The sequence below is a fragment of the Oncorhynchus mykiss genome, chromosome 5 (assembly GCF_057628025.1).
Source record: "Oncorhynchus mykiss isolate SJ-2025 chromosome 5, ASM5762802v1, whole genome shotgun sequence".
NCBI classification, from domain to species: domain Eukaryota; kingdom Metazoa; phylum Chordata; class Actinopteri; order Salmoniformes; family Salmonidae; genus Oncorhynchus; species Oncorhynchus mykiss.
The window spans coordinates 69,613,075-69,632,500 of NC_143026.1; the positions used below are offsets into that span (position 1 = coordinate 69,613,075).

The 19,426-nt window shown below is 44.0% G+C and overlaps 1 protein-coding gene across 2 annotated transcripts in view; it reads right to left on the minus strand.

The window, feature by feature from the left end:
- Nucleotides 1–19,426, minus strand: part of LOC110524417 (BCAR3 adaptor protein, NSP family member) — a 103,814-nt gene that overhangs the window by 42,471 nt on the left and 41,917 nt on the right. Inside the window, exons 1-3 of one of the 2 annotated variants that reach the window (XM_021604019.3) lie at nt 19,170–19,426; nt 8,354–8,705; nt 2,059–2,101 (exon numbers count right to left, since the gene is read on the minus strand). The exon at nt 19,170–19,426 is cut by the window's right edge and continues 310 nt beyond it. In XM_021604019.3, the coding sequence (XP_021459694.3) occupies nt 2,059–2,101; nt 8,354–8,697 (387 nt within the window). In that variant the 5' untranslated portion in view covers nt 8,698–8,705; nt 19,170–19,426. The remainder of the gene's footprint in view (nt 1–2,058; nt 2,102–8,353; nt 8,706–19,169) is intronic. The other variant, XM_090235695.1, reaches the window with a different exon arrangement.

The window sequence follows — 19,426 nt, forward strand, 5'->3', positions numbered from 1 at the left end:
GCAGAGTGGTGGTTAGGACTACCTACTGCCCTAGTGAGATAGTGAAGTAGCAGAGTGGTGGTTAGGACTACCTACTACCCTAGTGAGATAGTGAAGTAGCAGAGTGGTGGTTAGGACTACCTACTGCCCTAGTGAGATAGTGAAGTAGCAGAGTGGTGGTTAGGACTACCTACTGCCCTAGTGAGATAGTGAAGTAGCAGAGTGGTGGTTAGGACTACCTACTGCCCTAGTGAGATAGTGAAGTAGCAGAGTGGTGGTTAGGACTACCTACTGCCCTAGTGAGATAGTGAAGTAGCAGAGTGGTGGTTAGGACTACCTACTGCCCTAGTGAGATAGTGAAGTAGCAGAGTGGTGGTTAGGACTACCTACTGCCCTAGTGAGATAGTGAAGTAGCAGAGTGGTGGTTAGGACTACCTACTACCCAGCTACTTCACTATCTCACTAGGGTAGCAGGTAGTCCTACTACCTGCTACCCTAGTGAGATAGTGAAGTAGCTGTGTGTTGATGACAGGCTGCCATGGCTTCTGAGGGGAGAGCTGTTTTGGTTTGCTCTCCTGAACTGCATGTGAGGAACCACTGGGTTTGCTTTTCACACTGGCCTGAGAGCATCCTATTCCGTGAGGCAAGCAGGCCAGGGAAAGAGCGACAGACTGAGAAAGTGGGTGAAGGAAAAAGTGAAGGAGTGGGTGAATGAGCATGTGTGAGAGTGATGGTAGTGTGGTATCAGAACACACAGGCCTCAGTCATCACTCAAGCCCAATCACAGTGTACAGGGACACAGGTGAAGGTAATGGGAAATATGATTTGTTTGATGCATTGCTGTACTTCTGAGACTAAGTGCCTCGTAGCCTGGAGATAAATTGGATTAGTGTATTAGATAGAGGACATTTCCTCCCCTCACTCAACCTTTTCCTTATGAGGCTTTTTGATAGCCTCCAGCCTTAGAGAGAGTAGAATGATTTGTGTACACATCAACCTTACGTAAAGAGGAAGTATCGGTAGAGACATCAGTTAATCAGCTATTAAACGTGTACCATACATCAACTATTTAGAACACTAGATCGCTAAAAAGTCTACTTGGAGGAAATTTAACATTGTTCCACATCATTTACATCTAAGAGCGACTCCTTTCTACCTCAAGTGGTATCTGCAACTTTTTAACCAAAGAGACGTTAGTCCCCTGAAGACGTTACTCAGCCCTTTAAATGCAGATGGGTTACAGTGTGGCTCCTTCTGACACGAAACATACAAATCTAGTGAGTCACAGTCTCCTGTTTGCCTACCAGTGGCGTTGGGATAATAGTTCAGGGCTTATGAGGACTATGTCTGGATATTCACCCCGTTTCAAACAAACCCACACCTCTCTCTGCCATTAAGTGGGTATACAAGACTATATCTACACAGGAAACCAAGCTTGTAGAGGACACTGTCGCACAGCTAAACTTTATGAACCGAAATGAGATGAAACACTGTAGTCAAAGGAATAGTCATCAGACCTTCTAAAAGTCAAACACAGGAACACCCACACATACAGTAAACACATCATGTACTCTCATGTCTTCTCCATGTGTATATATTTACTGTCTATTAATCTATCTTTCGTCCTATATCCTTTAAAATACCGGAAAAAATAAACTGAGAGATTCCATATCCTCTATGTCAGATCAACATCATGTGTCAATGTTCCGAGAGAGAGGTCCCTGGAAGCTACTAGCATTCCTGCCCTATTTCACTGACCTCACAGTTACAAAACAAGCCTAATCTAGGAATTAGTGTTATAGGAATTAGTGTTATATCAAATTCCAAAAGCTGAACTACATAAGCTTACAGTATTTACTAGTTTTACTGACACTCAAAGGAAATAGAAATATAAACCTGTAAGACTGGACTGGTCTTGCCTGTCCTGACTAAAACACAATTCAGATTAGCGATAATTGAACCAACCCTCAATCTTTCTGACCTCTTCTCAATCAGAAGTAACAAAACACTAGTGATGCCTGTTGGGCACAGTGTCTCAAGCAGCAGTGGAATAGGTAAGTGGGTTGAGTGGGTTCCTACCTTGACGTACTCCAGGGTGGGGTCCATGCTGCTGCTGGGGTCCCTGGGGAACAGAGACAGAGTTCTGTTGAGTGAACACATTCCTAATGGCAGCTTCTGGTCCCCTCCACTCCCTCCCTGTGCTGTGATGCGTCTGCTATCCTGCCTGCTGACTGTGGGTCTACCTCCTCTCTGACAGGAGTGGCATGCTCAGACACTGCCTTCCCTCCTCTCCACCCCTCCACTGCACCCCCACTCTTTAGTCTACTCACCCAGCCCCCACACAAGTCACAGCTACATGTGTCCCCTTTTTCTGACCCCACTGGCAAATTCACAGAGGGGTAAGAGACACCCCCACATCTGCCCTGGGGTTTAAAATGCCATATCATTAGCAGGGCTAGTCCTCCCAAAATTCTCAGTATCACTTCAGATGTCAGAAATGCATTTTGAGAGGACATAATATCTTAAAGCCAAGATTAGTTCTTTTAAAATCCCTGAGGAAGTGTGGATGCATTCCCAGATCTCTGCGAAAAATTCTGTTTATTTTGAGTTCTGCCTCTGTCTCTCATCTCAAATGGGTTTTTTTAGGGGGGGGGGGTTAGAGAAGTTGAACCCAAGCCCTTGATGCAGGGGTCTTACAGTCAGACAAGAGGGGGAGTAATTCCTTGAGCCTTTCACCACTTTTCCCATAGGGATTGTGAAGGGGAAAAAACACAAACATCTCTTTTAAGAGCCTTCGTGGAGTAGGAAACCAAAACAGTGGAATTTCAAGTTGCCCCTTAATCCATTCAAAATGTTGAATAAGCGAGTTAGTATCTAAACCAAAGGATTAAGTGTAAAATTACAATCTAAAAATAACTCACTGAACTGCTGTGATGGCCCTTGGTCTTTTCTTTCCTCCCTACTTTCAGAGAAAGGCGGGAATGCAGCAGGAAATACGGTTGAGAGCATAACAATCTGAAAAATACTTCCCAAGAAGTTCAGCACCGGCCACTAGCTCTTAAACAGATCTTTCTCAATTTAGCTGCTGTACGACCGCGTCTCATCTACTCACTGCGAGGAGAGGTGAACTTTCTCTCCTTTGCCCATTCTTTCATGTCAGCCTATACAGTAACCTGGCTTCTCTTTCAGCAGGGTGAGTGATTGGTATGTCATGCCACCTCAGAGGAACACAACACAGGCAGGCTGCTGCACTGGCTGGTTCACCTCTGAAGCCGCTCCATCCGCATCAGAATAAAGAGCTGGCCTTGTTATTCAACAACTACATCTACAGTGTTAGGTAACGTCACAATCAGTTCACAGTATGGTGGTGTTCCTATAGAATTGGACAGGACATTACAGGTTCCACCTGCTCCCATCAGACAGCCGAGACTAATAAAGAGAATAGATATCCCACCCATAGTGTTCATATTGGGTAGAGAACTGATATCCCACCTATAGTGTTCATATTGGGTAGAGAACAGATATCCCACCCATAGTGTTCATATTGGGTAGAGAACAAATATACCACCCATACTGTTCATATTGGGTAGAGAACAAATATCCCACCCATACTGTTCATATTGGGTAGAGAACAGATATCCCACCCATACTGTTCATATTGGGTAGAGAACAGAGGTGTTGGGAGACACATCATAGAGTTGGAGAGAGGACGAGTGAGAGGACAAGTGAGAGGACGAGTGAGGCCACAGGCCAGCCAAAGAACCTCTCCTTTAGACCGGTTTAGTGTCAGCCAGACCACAGCTGCATTGTGTCCTGGTGAGGAAATGTACCCTGCTCAACCACTGACTTTCCCCAAACCTCAAGTTCAAATAGAGCTCAGTCAGGCCAAGGACAAGGACAGAGCAGGTCACACACAGACGACTTAGCTATAATTGGATTTCCGCACACAGCCTCCCCTTCTCTGACTCACTGACTGAGAGAGAGGGGCACTTGACATGCAACACTCCCTCAGTCAAAGGTTGTTCTGGATGCCTAAAGGCGTTCGCCTGCTTCCCAGCCGAAAGAGTTCGGAACAGTTCGTTCATAAATTATGACAACATTTTGTGGCGTTTTTGTTCGTTTTGGACTACAGCAAGGTTTTTTTTCGGCTGTTCAGGCACATAAAACATTTTCTCAAGGCAATCGGACGTTGGTAGCCAAAAGTAGGAATTTTTCAATTCCTCCTGTCATTCAACGAGAAACAACTTGTCCTCATGCACATTTTTTCACTTGAGACATACTGCACCAAACATCCTCGTCAGGACGACTTGGCAAAAACTTAACTCAAGAAATCGGTCATTCATTTTTATCTTAGATTAATTCTGACTATTTTGAGGACTGATTATAGTGTCTCAAGAGAGACAATCAGTACTATTGCCACTTTTTTCTAGTTTTTCAAGCGAAGGTCTTTTAAGGGAGTATGCGAGCACACTAGTACGGTTCGCCTAGCCGGGTTCGGCAAGGCTCAGCCCAACCGAAGCCTGCGGAGGCACATCCACACTACTGACTCAAGGGGCAGTTTGACTCTATTGGAAAATCCCTCAACTTCTACATGTACTGTATAGTACAGTGGATCAGTGCTCTGCTGTGCACAACATAACTTATATAAATGCATACATATACTAATCTCTCCCAAATAGCATTGAGTGTCCATCTGGTAATGAAATAATGAATGCAGGGAAAAATGAAGAGAGGAGAGGGGGTGGTAATGAGTTGCTCTGGTTGAGCTCTCTTTCTCTCTTTTTATTTTACTGGGTAGCTACAGGTGTGTGTCCCATCAGACCGAACATGTGCTCTCAGCCTGCTGCTGGCTGGCCTTATAAAAGCAGAACCAGCTGTGGCTATACTGCCTTCTGCCTACTCCTTACTCCAACCCAGAGGAGAGGGAGAGAACGAGAGAATGAGGGAGGAGGGAGTAGATGAGAGAGAAAAAACAGGACACCCCTGGTCCAACACAAACAGGAGCTGCTAAAAGGAGCGCTGTTTATTTACCCACCAGATCAGCACTCACGGAGGAGAGGGAGCAACTTCTGCTCTGGCTGGACATTATGAACAGAACTAACACTAGGACAGGAATTATAGTGTTTACACTGTGATTGGCTCACACAATAGAAGCCTTCGAGTCCCACAGACAATCATTGACAATAATAGTGTACAGTAAAAATTATTGTTCCGTGGTTGTGCTTCTGATATGGGAATGGAATATTACTTTTAAGATATGGGAATAGAATGTTTACTGTACCTAACCAACAGCTTTACAGTAACACAGCATGGCATCATTTGGAGATGCGACCAATGATCAAACAGCAATGTTATGATGACATCCTTTTCTTAGGATTGGGTTAGTTCACAGTGTCCTTGGGAACATTGTGGCCGGACATCACGGCATCATTACTTATCTCTGCTGTGATACAGAGGACAGCCTGGGCATGGCGTAAACAAAGACTTTCTGTGAAAGACGTGGTGTGTGTGATGCCTATTTGTCTACCTACCTGGTCCTAACAACGTATGTACTGCAGCTGTAGCACCATGATTCCCAGTGGGATGTTTTTGATCAGAGTGGTTTAGAACTGGCGTTGACAGACAGACATCCAGAAAACACTTCACCACTCTCTAGCCTTGGAGGAAACCATCCAGGCATCAGATCTGACCAGCAGCAGACCATTTCTCAGCAGAACAAACAGAGAGAATCAGTCACTCTAGATTCTGAGCTCACGGCCAGCTCCGTCTTTTATCCTCCCTTTCATCTCCTATACAAGGCTGTAAATCTTCTCGCCATCTCAACCTGAGTCAACCGGAGTCCAACTCATAAAGTATTTGCAGGCACACCACAGCCAGAGCTGTCTGCCTCCCCCTGGGGCAGAGTGAGTGGGCCCTGGGTTATAGTGGCTATCTGGCTTAGGCACACACAAACACACACAACCACACAGGCACACATACCACACAGATTGACTGAGGTTAGGGGTCACCTGAAGAATCACTCACTTTCTGGATCAATCCAGATAGCGTCATCGATACAGAGTAAACACTGATTAATTAGTGTGTGGTTAAAGGATGGAGCACTGTCTGGGTCAAGGGTCAACAGACAGTCAGGGAGACTAAAAAGTCAGCACAAAGAAACATAGGTTGGTTTAAAACATGTACAATATCCACAAAACAAGAATAAGCAAAGTAGTTCAATGAGTAGAAATGAAACAGTGTTCATTGATCAATGTAATCTGCATGAAAAGAGATGGACAGAGTGGCATATCCTCCCATCCTGAAGTTAATGACAGAGCCACAGGTAACTGCCAAAATAAAGGTAACACCAACATTAAGTGTCTTAATAGAGCAATGGGCCGCCACGAACCAGAACAGCTTCAATCCACCTTGGCATAGATTCTACAAGTGTCTGGAACTCTATTGGAGGAATGCGACACCATTCTTCTTTGAGAAATTTCATAATTTGGTGTTTTGTTGATGGTGGTGGAAAAACGCTGTCTCAGGCGCTGCTCCAGAAACTCACATAAGTGTTCAATTGAGTTGCGATCTGGTCACGCAGATGGCCATGGCATATGGTTTACATCGTTTTCATTCTCATAAACCATTCAGTGACCACTTGTGCCCTGTGGATGGGGCATTGTCTTCCTATGGGGTCACAGTCATCGTAACCAAAATAATGGCCTGCCCAGCATTTTTATACATGACCCTAAGCATGATGGGATGTTACTTAGTTAATTAACCCAGAAATCACACCTGTGTGGAAGCACCTGCTTTCAATATAGTTTATATCGCTCATTTACTCAAGTGTTTCCTTTATTTTGGTAGTTACACATATATTTTCATAAGAGATGAGGACAAAGCCCTTTGACTAATCCTGAAATCTCCCTCATCAGTCAGCCATACCCAGCTCCCTGGCATAGCCAGGTAACCAACCAATCAACCAGCGGACTTCAGATAGACACAATGGGCCTGCAGTCCTGTCCTGTAGCAGGCAGCACAGTGCTGGCAGCCACACAGAATGGGTCCCTCAGAACTATAGCTGTCATAGTGTTCTGTTAGCCCTGATCCCTCACCATCTCCACACATCTATCTGCACATCAGCATCTAGAGTTACAGCAGCAGCCAGAATCTGGTCTCTGGTCTCCGTGTGCTTAATGCACCTCAGGGCTCTCTTCAGAACCTCTCTAACCCTCCTCTCCATCCCTCTCTCACTATCTCTCTCCTTCCCTCCCTCCTTGCTTCCCTTTCTTTGCTGAGCCAGACAACCCTCTTCCTCTGTTGCTCCTCCACACCTCCACTGTGTATCCCATACTGCCAGAATGAAGGTTGTGGCTTATTTATTCTCCTTCCTTTGGTCTACTTTTCACCTTCACTAACCTCACCAGCTTTGTGGAGATTAAATACTAGACCTATATTAGATAACCTTCAAATGTCAAGGGATAGACACAGCCTTTTCAGTTATTAGTAACACCCCCCTCGCACCCCAACCCCCTTCCACCCAAGTCCAGACATATTCTCTCTGCCTGCCCAAAGTGTGTCTAAAGAGGGGGACTGTGTTTCATTCTGTCCAGCACTGCACCGTTGCTCTGGTCTATAGTGACACATAAAACTCTGTCACACAGGATATAACTCACAGTCTGGGTTGTCTGGGCGCATATATCTCAACCATCTAGACATGCTTTGTTGTTGTGGCGGTTGGTTTATATCACTCTAAACAGAGGGCTTACCTTCACTGCATCTCTCTGAGGTCTGTGTGTGTGTATACGTGTGAATGTGCTGTTGTGTCTTTATCCACAGTTTCCTGGCCTAATCACATGGATTGATGCTGAGGAACTTCTCGTCACTTCTCTGTGTTCTCTAAGATCAAGCAAGCCCTATCAGCAGTCTGACAGTGTTGTGTTTCAGTAGTGAGTGAGGTGTTAAGCCCCGCAAAGTGCTGTGGGGAAGAGGAGGCCCTGACAAAGCAGCCCCAGCCCCCAGATAACATCTATAGGGGGCCACAGTGAAGCTGCTCTGCAGTAACTCATCAGGGCCTGAGGGATACAGCCCCCTGCCCTGACAGACAGAGAGGTGGTAGCAGAGAGGCTAGTGCTAACATGTGCTGCTCACTGATTACATCTCAGCTGACCTGCTTACCATGGCTTGAGCTGGGACACTATTTCAGAGTGAAGTAGTCTCAGTTAGTCAGGGGGTGGTAGCAGCTAAAAGTCTCCAAAGTACTTAAGGGGCTTTAAAGAGCGCACCCTAAGTGTCTTATTGGACAAAACATAAATATTTGTTTTAGATTCGGATTCTGTGAAATGAACAAAGGAAAAGCATAGCGCTGGAGCATAAAAGATGTGTGTGGCTGTACCTGTATGAGGTGTGGCCTTCCATCCCTGTATGGTAAGGCTGGTGTTCCTCGATGATGTTGTGGATGAGTGGCGAGGTGGGCAGGCGGGCTCGGGCCGGGTGGGGCAGAGTGCCCATGTGACTGTACATGTCCCAGGAGCGGGCAGGGCCCTGAACCGGGGCCCCTTTCTTCCTCCTAGGCAGAGTGCCGTGGATGGAGACACTGTGGTATCCGGCTGGGGGCAGCTCCGGTACTGCAGGCCTGGAGCTCAGCAGGTCCATGGAGGAGGCCAGAGAACACTGCCTGCTGCCCACGCCCATGTGCATATTTCTTGGCAGACTGGCAAACTTCCCCTCTGCCATCATCCTCAGCTCTAAGAGGGAAGAAAGAGAGAGAGACATCAGATCAGACCACATGGCAGGAGGAGGAGTGGGAGGACTAGGGGTTATATAAGGCTGACAATATCACAGACATGGTGCCCAGTAAAGTAAACATGTGCTGCTGATGCACATCCTCACAAAGGACAAATGTGTGGAAACATATACGTGTGTACGTACAGTTCCTCTTAAGCTGCCCACCCGGTATACTATAGCACAGTGACAACTGCATTGGCACCGGATATGTTATGATAATGATGGAATATATACGTAAGTACAGTGAAATGAAGCCAGTGGCATAGAGACCATGCTTCATGTATCCCAGTCAGAGTTCCACTGATGCTCCCTCCCTCTCCATAGCAGCAGCAAGGAGCAGGATGACATAACTGCAGGCTATCAGTGAACCACCAGCCAGTCTGACTCTGACCACAAGACAGCAGATAGAGACGTCTTGTTCCATGCCCTCTCCAAAAAACATGTTTACCTCAGCGTTCCACACCCAGTTTTTGGACCACTACGCCACTAATTGGGCAATGAAATCAAGACTCCTTTCTAAGCCGAATGGATTTTCTGCTCAGCTTTCTGCTTTCATCCTTTGCCCCCAGCCAGCCTTTTAGCATGCTAATGAGCAGAGAAACAAAACTCATGCCTTAGCAGAGAGAGAGAGGCTGACATCACTTGCTGTTGCTGCTGTTTCTTCACCTGCTCCTCACAGAGCAGCCACACAGCTTATGGATTATTCATAACCTGTTTTATTTCCTTAACTTGGCTTGGCATGTGAAGGGAAGTGAACTTGGTAAAAACATTTATGGCAATCTTCTCAGCGGTGCAGCCATAATTTATGATATTGGATTATCATAAGGGGTCAACTGAGGATAAAGCCTGCTGCCTTAATTAAAATGAAATCATGTAGTGATGAAAGACAAAGAAACACTTTGTCCTGGCACTTTGATAGAGTTTCTTACTCAGCAGTCTTTGTTTTACTCATGCATGGATGTAAACCTCTGTGTGGTGGTGGGTTGAGGGAGCAGCAGTCCTATGGAAACAGCCTCTTGGGGAGGACGGGGATAAGGAGAGGTAGAGAATCCACTGACCCAGACAACAGCTGAGTGTGAGCACGCACTGACCCTGTTAACCAGTTCTATTAAAGCTATTCAACAACAAACACACCGCCACCGAAACACACACACACACACACACACACACACACACACACACACACACACACACACACACACACACACACACACACAGGGCAGTGCTGATGTTGCTTTCAAAGCCTTTGTCCTCTTGGTGCTGTGTGAAATTTTATCTGAGCCAAGGCTGGTGTCAGTGTTTAGGTCTGGTATTAACTCTGTGAAATGTCTCTAACTGAGAGGGGGCGATTTAAGGCCCTGCTTCACGTCCCTAAAATGGTTGATCCACCCCACAGTAATTGCAGTGCAACCAGATATCATCTTCTTCAAGGAGATGCTTTGCTGTTGGATCAGTGCCAGGAGGGCAGCAGCAGGGAGGACTGTACTATAGCAGTATGGATCTAGAGTCTGGTGGGAATTTCCCAACATCATGGGTGCTACTGACTGATGGGAGAGTACCATAATCTGCCTTGTGATGACAGCACACTTCAAAATACACAGACACTCACTCTGATTCTGCAAATTCAATGAAGAGTAGTCAAATCTAGTCCTGTAATTAAAGTATGATACGATCTCCCTTCTCTCTGTGCTATGTCTCCTTACTCAGCATAGCAGTATTGAGGAGATGAAAGAACGCCATTAGGTAAGAGGAGTATTGAACACCAGGGGTGTAGACTAAAGGCATCATCAGCATGGCGGCTAGTGGAAGTCGGCTAGGCAAACCGTACTAGTGTGCTCGCATGCTCCCTTAAAAGACCTTCGCTTGAAAAACGAGAAAAAAGCGGCAACAGTACTGTTTGTCCATTTTGAGACGCTGTAGCCAAAATACACTTTCTCAAAGTAGTCAGAGTTAATCTAAGATAACTCAAGAAATCTGTCATTAATTTTGACGTTTTTGCAGAGGAGATTTTACATCTAACTAAGATGTTTGGTGCAGTATTTCTCAATGAAAAAATGTGCATGAAAATTAGTCATATCTTGTTGAATGACAACAAAGACTTTATTGAAGAATACCTACTGTTGACCAATCACTGACAAAGGGGCGTAGACTTTGGCTCCGAACTTTGGCTTGCCTCCAGCAAAAAAATTGTGTGCCCAAACAGCCGAAAAACCCCTCACCGAAGTCCAAAACGTCACAAAATGTCTTCATAATATATGCACAAACTCTTCTGAACTGTTTCGGCTGGGAAGCATGTGGACGTATATACATCTGGACATCCCTCATGAAAAGTAGCTTTCAATTACCTACTACTCATCACTAATACACAAGATCTACACAAAACCTCCTGGTTTTACTACCTAATTACTTTTGAGATGTGTCGTAAGCCAGTGGTGATTTATGTAGTAATTTAAGTAGTAATGAGTGATTAATTGGGACGTTTCACTACTGGTGAACACTACATATTTCCTGTGCAAATCACTACGTAATTCTCCCTTAACTGTGTAACTACTGAGCTTTTGGTTATCTACTACTTAAAACATACACATACCTACACAATTCCTACATGCTCATGTAACCGATGTGAAATGGCTAGCTAGTTAGCGGGGTGCACGCTAATAGCGTTTCAATTGGTGACGTCACTCGCTCTAAGACCTTGAAGTAGTTGTTCCCCTTGCTCTGTAAGGGCCGCGGCTTTTGTAGAGTGATGGGTAGGAGGAGAGGAGAGGGACAGAAGGTAAAACTGTTATATTGATGCTGTTGACCCGGATCACTGGTTGCTGCGGAAAAAGGAGGAGGTCAAAAGGGGAGTGAGTGTAACGATGTGAAATCCTTTCCAACCACTACGCTAAAAACCGCTCCTCTCTCACAGGAAAAAAAACAGCTGCTAGAAATTCGCTCCATTCAATAACATCACAATTTAACCAACACCAATATATTTTTGTGACTACCTGGACCTATAATTTGGTTTTTGAAGTATAGAAACCAAATCATATGATTTGAATGAAAAGTATTTTAATAAACAACTGGAAAAGGTGACTGTAAGAAGCGCACATCACTTCAAATAGGCTACATGTCATATTAAACAGCATATAAACACTCTAAACAGGTCAAGAGCCAGACAGGTAGCCTAAGAAAGCACGAAAATGAATTATTTAGGCTATATTATTTAAATTATTTAAAGATTATAACCTTCAAATAAATACATTTTGAAGCATTTTCGAGTGCGACACGCTAGCCTGGCAGGGACATTAAGCCTTCAGCATTTAAACAACATTTTGTTGAATTAAATCACTATAGTCAATAAATTGCGCAAAAGGCTGTGACTTACTTCAATATAGGAAAAATTAATTATTAGGCTCAGTCTAAAGTGCATTTGAATACATTTTTAGAAACATGAATTTGGCCAGAGTCTGTGGTTTCAGGCTCATGCGATGGTGTCTGGAGAGCAGACCAGCAGCCGAGAATACACTCTCTGTGATTGGGGATGCTAAACACCCTTTGGGTCACTCTTGCCAGGCTGGGCAGGATGTGTAGTGTTTTTTTCTGTAGGTAGGCCTAAAAGAATTTAGCGAAAATAACCCTATCAAAACAAAAAGCTCCTTGAAAGAGGTAATATGTCACGCCTATTGGGCCAAAATCAGTGATGGCCTATTGTATAGATAATAGAATGAAAATTAACAACACTTTTAAGATATTTTTTGTTTATAAATACTATGCTACAGTGACAGACTTAGCTAGCTACTCACCTCATTCCTTTCTGTTAGCATGTGCACGTAACAAGTACACCATCAGGCTTTCGAGATATGTGTTTTTTTAGATTCCACAATGATTCCTTAGTTGTGGACACTTCATCACCACACTCCCTCTCGTGCTCTATCCTCCTCATCTTTGTAAGTCGCCTTGATTTTTCACCAATGTGTTTCATCAGTTTCTTTCAGAAAATATTTAGCATACTTAATGACAGTAGCTAAAGCAAGGGGATAGCAGCACGCAAGCAGACTACAAATTCATGCTGGGCTGGGAATGCCCTGAGCTCACGAAGTGAGCGCTACTGGAGCAAAATTAGAGCAGGCGAGAAGGCCAACGCTCCAGCCTTTGGTGAACTCACATTCTCTGTCACCACTAGACTAGCGCACATGTTATTTCCTCAAGTTTGTAACTGTAGTTATATCATCAAACAATAAATAATATGCTTATACAAATGTAATTGTATTTTTTTATTAAATTAATTACATATTAAATGATATTTACGCTTTTGTTAATCCCTTTAAGGCCTTATCTTAATTCAGCTTTAATTTAACTATCTTCAGATTTAAAAAAAATTGCAGACACATGTCTCCACCATGTAACCTTTTAGAAAATAAAGACAAGCACAAGAGAGAACCAATTATAAGGCATTATCAATCATCTGCTAACAGAGGTCACATTAGATAACACAGAAAGAAAAACATTTGACTAACAATGTTAATCTTACCAACAACGGCCTCCAGTCTTCTTATGTTGAGGACCTCCTTGGCAACAGGTCAAAAAGACATACAGTGCCTTCAGAAATTATTCACACCCCTTGACTTTTTCCACATTTTGTTGTTTTACAAAGTGGGATTAAAATTAATTTAATTGTCATTTTTGGTCAACAATCTATGCAAAATACGCTGTAATGCCAAAGTGTAAAAAAAGCTAACATTTATATAAAATAAAAACACTAATATATTGTGAGGACAGACACTGGAGATGAGAAGCAAGAACAGGGAGTGAACATTTAATGGAAAATGGACATATAACAAAAACAAGAACAACGTCTGGACAGGGGGAACAAAATGACATTATGACAATAATGCTGACACGGGGAACACAACTGAGGAACATACAGATACAGAGGGGGCAATCAACAACGTGAAGGAGTCCAGGTGACAGGTGTGTGCAATGAAGGGCAGCCTGGTGCCCTCGAGCGCCAGAGAGGGAATGCTGGAGCAGATGAGGCATATATTTTCATTAGATAAGTACTCACCCCATTAGACAATACATGTTAGAATCACCTTTGGCAGCGATTACAGCTGTGAGTCTTTCTGGGCACGTTCAAAGACCTTTGCACACCTGGATTTGCACACTAATATTTACCCATGATTCTTTTTAACATTCCTCAAGCTCTGTCAAGTTGGTGGTTAATCATTACTAGAAAGCCAATTCCATTTTTTGGCATCATAGATTGTCAAGACGATTTAGGTCAAAACTGTAACCAGGCCTCTCAGGAACATTCAATGTCATCTTGGTAAGCAATTCAATTGTAGAATCACCTTTGGCAGCGATTACAGCTGTGAGTCTTTCTGGGCACGTTCAAAGACCTTTGCACACCTGGATTTGCACACCAATATTTACCCATGATTCTTTTTAACATTCCTCAAGCTCTGTCAAGTTGGTGGTTAATCATTACTAGAAAGCCAATTCCATTTTTTGCCATCATAGATTGTCAAGACGATTTAGGTCAAAACTGTAACCAGGCCTCTCGGGAACATTCAATGTCATCTTGGTAAGCAATTCAATTGTAGATTTGGCCTTGTGTTTAAGGTTATTGACCTGCTGAAAGATGTCTCCAAGTTTCTGTTGGAAAGAACACTGAACCAGGTTTATCTCTAGGATTTGCCTGTGCTTGGTTTATTCCATTTATACATTTATAACAACAAAAAACTCCCTCAGTGTTGTGTTGTGTTGGATTTGCCCCAAACGTAACGCTTTGTATTCAGGTCAAAAAGTGAATTTCTTTGTCACATTTTTTCTAGTATTACTTAAGTGCCTTGTATTCTGTAAAGACTTCATTCTTTTCACTCTGTCATTTAGGTTAGTACTGTGGAGAAACTACAATGTTGTTGATCCATCCTCAGTTTCTCATATCACAACCATTAAATTCCGTAACTGTTTTAAAATCACCATTGGCCTAATGGTAAAATCCCTGAGGAGTTTCTTTCCTCTCTGTATCTTTGATACACCATCCAACGGCAAATTAATAACTTCACCATGCTCAAAGGGATATACCGCGTCTACTTTTCTATTTTTACACACCGAGTTTGCTTTTCTATTTTTGCACATCTACCAACTGGTGCCCTTCTTTGCGAGGCATTGATAAACCTCCCTGGTCTTTGTGGTTGAATCTGTGCTTGCAATTCATTCCTTGATTGAGGGACCTTACAGATAATTGTATGTGTGTGGTACAGAGATGGGGTATTTATTCAAAAATAATGTTCAATGCTATTACTAAACACAGAATGAGTCAATGCAACTTATTATGTGATTTGTTAAGCACATTTTTACTCCTGAACTTATTTAGGATTGTCACAACAAAAGGGTTGTGGGTTTCCAACAAATCAGTTTGTCAAATGTCTGCCATGCTAGAGCTTCCGCGTTCAACTGTAAGTGCTTTTCTTGTGAAGTGGAAACGTCTAGGAGCAACCACGGCTCAGCCGCAAGGTGGTAGACCATAGAAGTTCACAGAACGGGACCAAAGAAAATTGCGTGTAAAAATCGTCTGTCCTCGGTTGCAACACTCACTACCAGGTTCCAAACGGTCTGTGGAAGCAACGTCAGCACAATAACTGTTTGTTGGGAGCTTCATGAAATGGGTTTCCATTGCCAAGCAGCCACACACAAGCCTAAGATCACCATGCGCAATGCCAAGCATCAGTTAGAGTGGTGTAAAGCTCACCGCTATTGGACTCTGGAGCAGTAGAATACATTCACCGGAGTGATGAAACACGCTTCACCATTTGGCAGTCCGGCGGACGATTCTGGGTTTGGCGGATGCAAGTAGAACGCTACCTGCCCAAACTTATAGTGCCAACTCTAAAGTTGGGTGGAGGAGGAGTAATGGTCTGGGGTTGTTTTTCATGGTTCGGGCTCGGCCCCTTAGTTTCAGTGAAGGAAAATCTAAATGGTACAGCATACAATAACCTTCTAGACGTTAATAGGTTTGTGTAGTAAATAAGTATCACTTTTTCATGATGGATGATATGCTCTTTGAAACTTGTTCCTGGTTGACATAGTAATCTAGCTAGCTATGTATATTGGGAGATGGTTACCAGCAGGTTTCAATCTCAGGAGAAAAAGGACATTCCAATGAGATAGGATCAGAAAGACGTTTGATCCACCTATTGTACTGTAGTTAATGTTCCAGATGCATGGTGGGACTGAAAATCAGAGCAGAGAACAGGCTTTCACAGAGTGATACGGCACTGGATATTAGGTATCCAGAATCAAAAACTCCCTCACCCCATAAGAACAGTTTCCAGAAATTGCTTAACTCCTCTAATATCACGTTGATCACAGGTATTGAATGACATGATGCAGAACTCGTGCCGCATTCTAAACTACTGGGAACTCGGAAATCTCAGACTTCAATGCATTGAAGACAACTGGGTAGCTTGGACTGGGAAAATCATTTTTAACGGTCATCCAACTCAGAATTCGAATATGTAAACTCTTTTAAGAACTTCAGCTTTCCGACCTAAAGTTTTTTTTATGTTCCCAGTTGTCTTGAAAGCACCTCGGATCAGACCACCACAGATGTTTATTCACCTGCTCTGTTAGACTCATCAGGTGGGTTGAGTCACTGAACATGTCCCAGTTACTCAGCATCATCATACCACAGGACAAACGCCAGCGAGTGGGAAGAACATATCCCTTCACAGCTCTAAAACACATTACAGTCTATGCGGGTGCGACTATTCACACAAATCAACCAAACACCCAACCTTAATTAACAGCACCCACCTGGGTGATGATGCACAGTGGGCGGGTCGCCATTTTGTGCCAGACCACTGACCAGTCACAACCACACATCCCTTCCTGCAGTAGCCAGGTGACGATTCCTATAGAAGCCAGTTAAACTGGTGGTGCGGAGGCGGGGGGTTAATTGGCTGGTGAGTAAAGTGCCTGAGGGCTGGTCAGTGTGTGGAGGCCTGCTGTTGACCTCGGAGAGAGCAGAATGAAGCAGCCCAGCAGTGAGTCAGTGGGGCCAGAACCAGGCACATATCTTTCCACTTAAGGAATGTTGCTTGACAATTACTCCCCTGTGGTGACAGTCTGTCGCACGTGCCAGAAGAGAAAGGGTTAACCCTCTCTGGGCTCCTTAAGAACATGAATATTCAAGACATTAATCTGATAACATAAATTATTCAGGCAAAATACTAGAAGAGGTGACAAGGTTATGGCCATCATTTGAACTGAGGTGTGGGTCTAGAAAATACCTCTTCTTTCATCTATCTCCTTTGTGTCTCTCATGATGTCTCTCCTCCTTACCTCAAACTGTTTTACTTTCTTTCTCTCTTTTGTCTCTCTACCTCTCACAAGCACAATGGTCTTTCTCTGGCTCTCTGCCCACTGCTTACATCATCCTCTGCATCTTTCACTGAAGACACACAATACCACACACACACACACAAACACACACTCACACACTCACACATTCACACTTCCAAATTCTTTAAAGTCCTTTGTATCTGGCTTGGGTCACATGGCACATGCCATTGATGATGTCAGCAAACTCAAATATTGTCTTTCTTTTACTGTACCTATAGTAGGAGCATTGTGTCCTGCACTAGTCCCACAGCACATACAAATCTGTTAAGTGAAAGTGAACAAAACTGGCCTTGATTCAAAAAGATACGCAAGAGTCAACATGCAAAGGAAATAAAACTATAAGCTTCCAAACTAAAGCTACTAGAGATGTACAGGGGAAGAAGAGAATACTCCAGTGCATTTCTAAACAGTGTTATCAGTGTTATGTTTTCTCCAGCCTTCCCCCACACTCACTCCTCCATGGGAATCTAGTGAATAATGCAAGTCCCCTTCAATGAATTCAAACCTGCTTTGAGTGGACAAAAGACCCAGAGAGGCTGTGGGCCACGAGCACTCTTCAGAATAAACCCTCTAATAAATCTGTCACCATAGCCTGACTGCTATTCCCAACAAGCTTCTCTCATCCATCCCATATCTGACAATGGTGCAGTTCTGTGGGAGACAAACACAGTTTGGTCTGCTCTAGTCTACAATATCAGTCTGCTCTACACAGTGGACATATGGGCTGGGCTATACATCTAAACCCCCATCAGACCCATCATACCCAGGGCTTTGGGAGTTTATCTCTCCCCCATTAATGCCGGTCCTCCACTCAGTACACAAATCCCAGTGAATCAGGCTGTAGACAGGCTCCGAGCCGACACTCAGGGTTTCTACAGCAGGGCGTTCAGCCTGCATCTTATGTAGTGTACAGGAAGGAATAGGAAGCTTTAGCGAAAGGGGCTGACACACAGCCAATCAGCTAAGACGTGGAGGCAGCAGGCAGGGCAGGGAGATCAGAATGTGTTTCAGCTGGGGCTCTAAAAGTAGCAACTAGCAGACACTTTACAGCTCCAGCTCTGTCACATGCTGCAGGCCTGGCCCCTCATTACCCAGACAGCAGAACAGACCCACTAGGAAAACTAATGAGTGGCACAGGAAAATATAGCCACAAATAAAACACATGCAGGGAAATGAAGAGAGGAATACAATTAACCAGAGGAAACTGACGGATGAGGATGCCCTTCCTTTCTCACTGCAAACTGGAGAGAGTGGATGGGCGGAATACTGTGGACAAACATGTTTGCACACAGACATTAGCATGAACATACACGCACACACAAATGCACGCACACACACACACAGCAGTGCATTACTAAAGCAACCCCTGGCCAGTATTTCTCCAGACCTCTGAAAAGAACAAAGAGCCCAACTGTCACATGACACTTTTTGGCCCTTCTTTTGTTGAGAGAAGGGGGTGTTTGATATGAACTCAGATCTCTCCCACCTTCCTCTCCTCCTCCTCAGAGAGAGAGAGTCTTCCCGTCTGTGAGCTGCATGGCTGGTCTGTGTGTGGCATATGAATCACGAGTTATTAAAGCCCACAGCAGTGGCTGCCACTCAGTTCCTCACCAACAACTCCAGCTACTGTCATCTCTCTCCTACACAGCAACCAGCAACTTAGGTGGCCAATTTCCCAGGGGAAAAGTCTCAGAAATCTATTCCATTGACTAACAAAGTCCTTGAAAAACATGCTTATCTTATGTTATTGTGTAAAGCGTTTGAGGAAACATTTGTTAAAGTTTGACCTTGTTAGTGAGAAAAAGCATCAACTGAACTGACTGAAGTCATTCTACTGAAAACAACACAAAGAGTTCCCTGTTGACAACTCTGAATAAATCAAAATGATTTGAAGTTGTACAAAGTTGCTAGAGAGAAACTCGCAAGAGAGATACTGCTCACACTTCTGTAAGCATCTGGATACAGCACCAACACATTCCAACACGTTTATACAAAGCAGAGTCCAATCCAGTACGGTTTCTAGAAATCCTTACCTGTCTGTTTAAAGTTGCACTTGTTTTGAAGAATAGCACAGCCAGAGATTTCCTCCTCACTTCACTTCAGTAGAGTTCCTCCTGAGTGGCAGCGCTACAGAGTCCCAGGCATAGTAGACTAAATGACCAGCAAAGAGACTCGCACGAACAGGCAACAACAAGGCTAGATTGCAGAAACAAACCCCTTCCTCCTCTCTCTCTCTCTGGCTTTGTGTGTCTCTGGGCCTCCCACAGTGGCTGTGTTGCCGTCCTCTTCC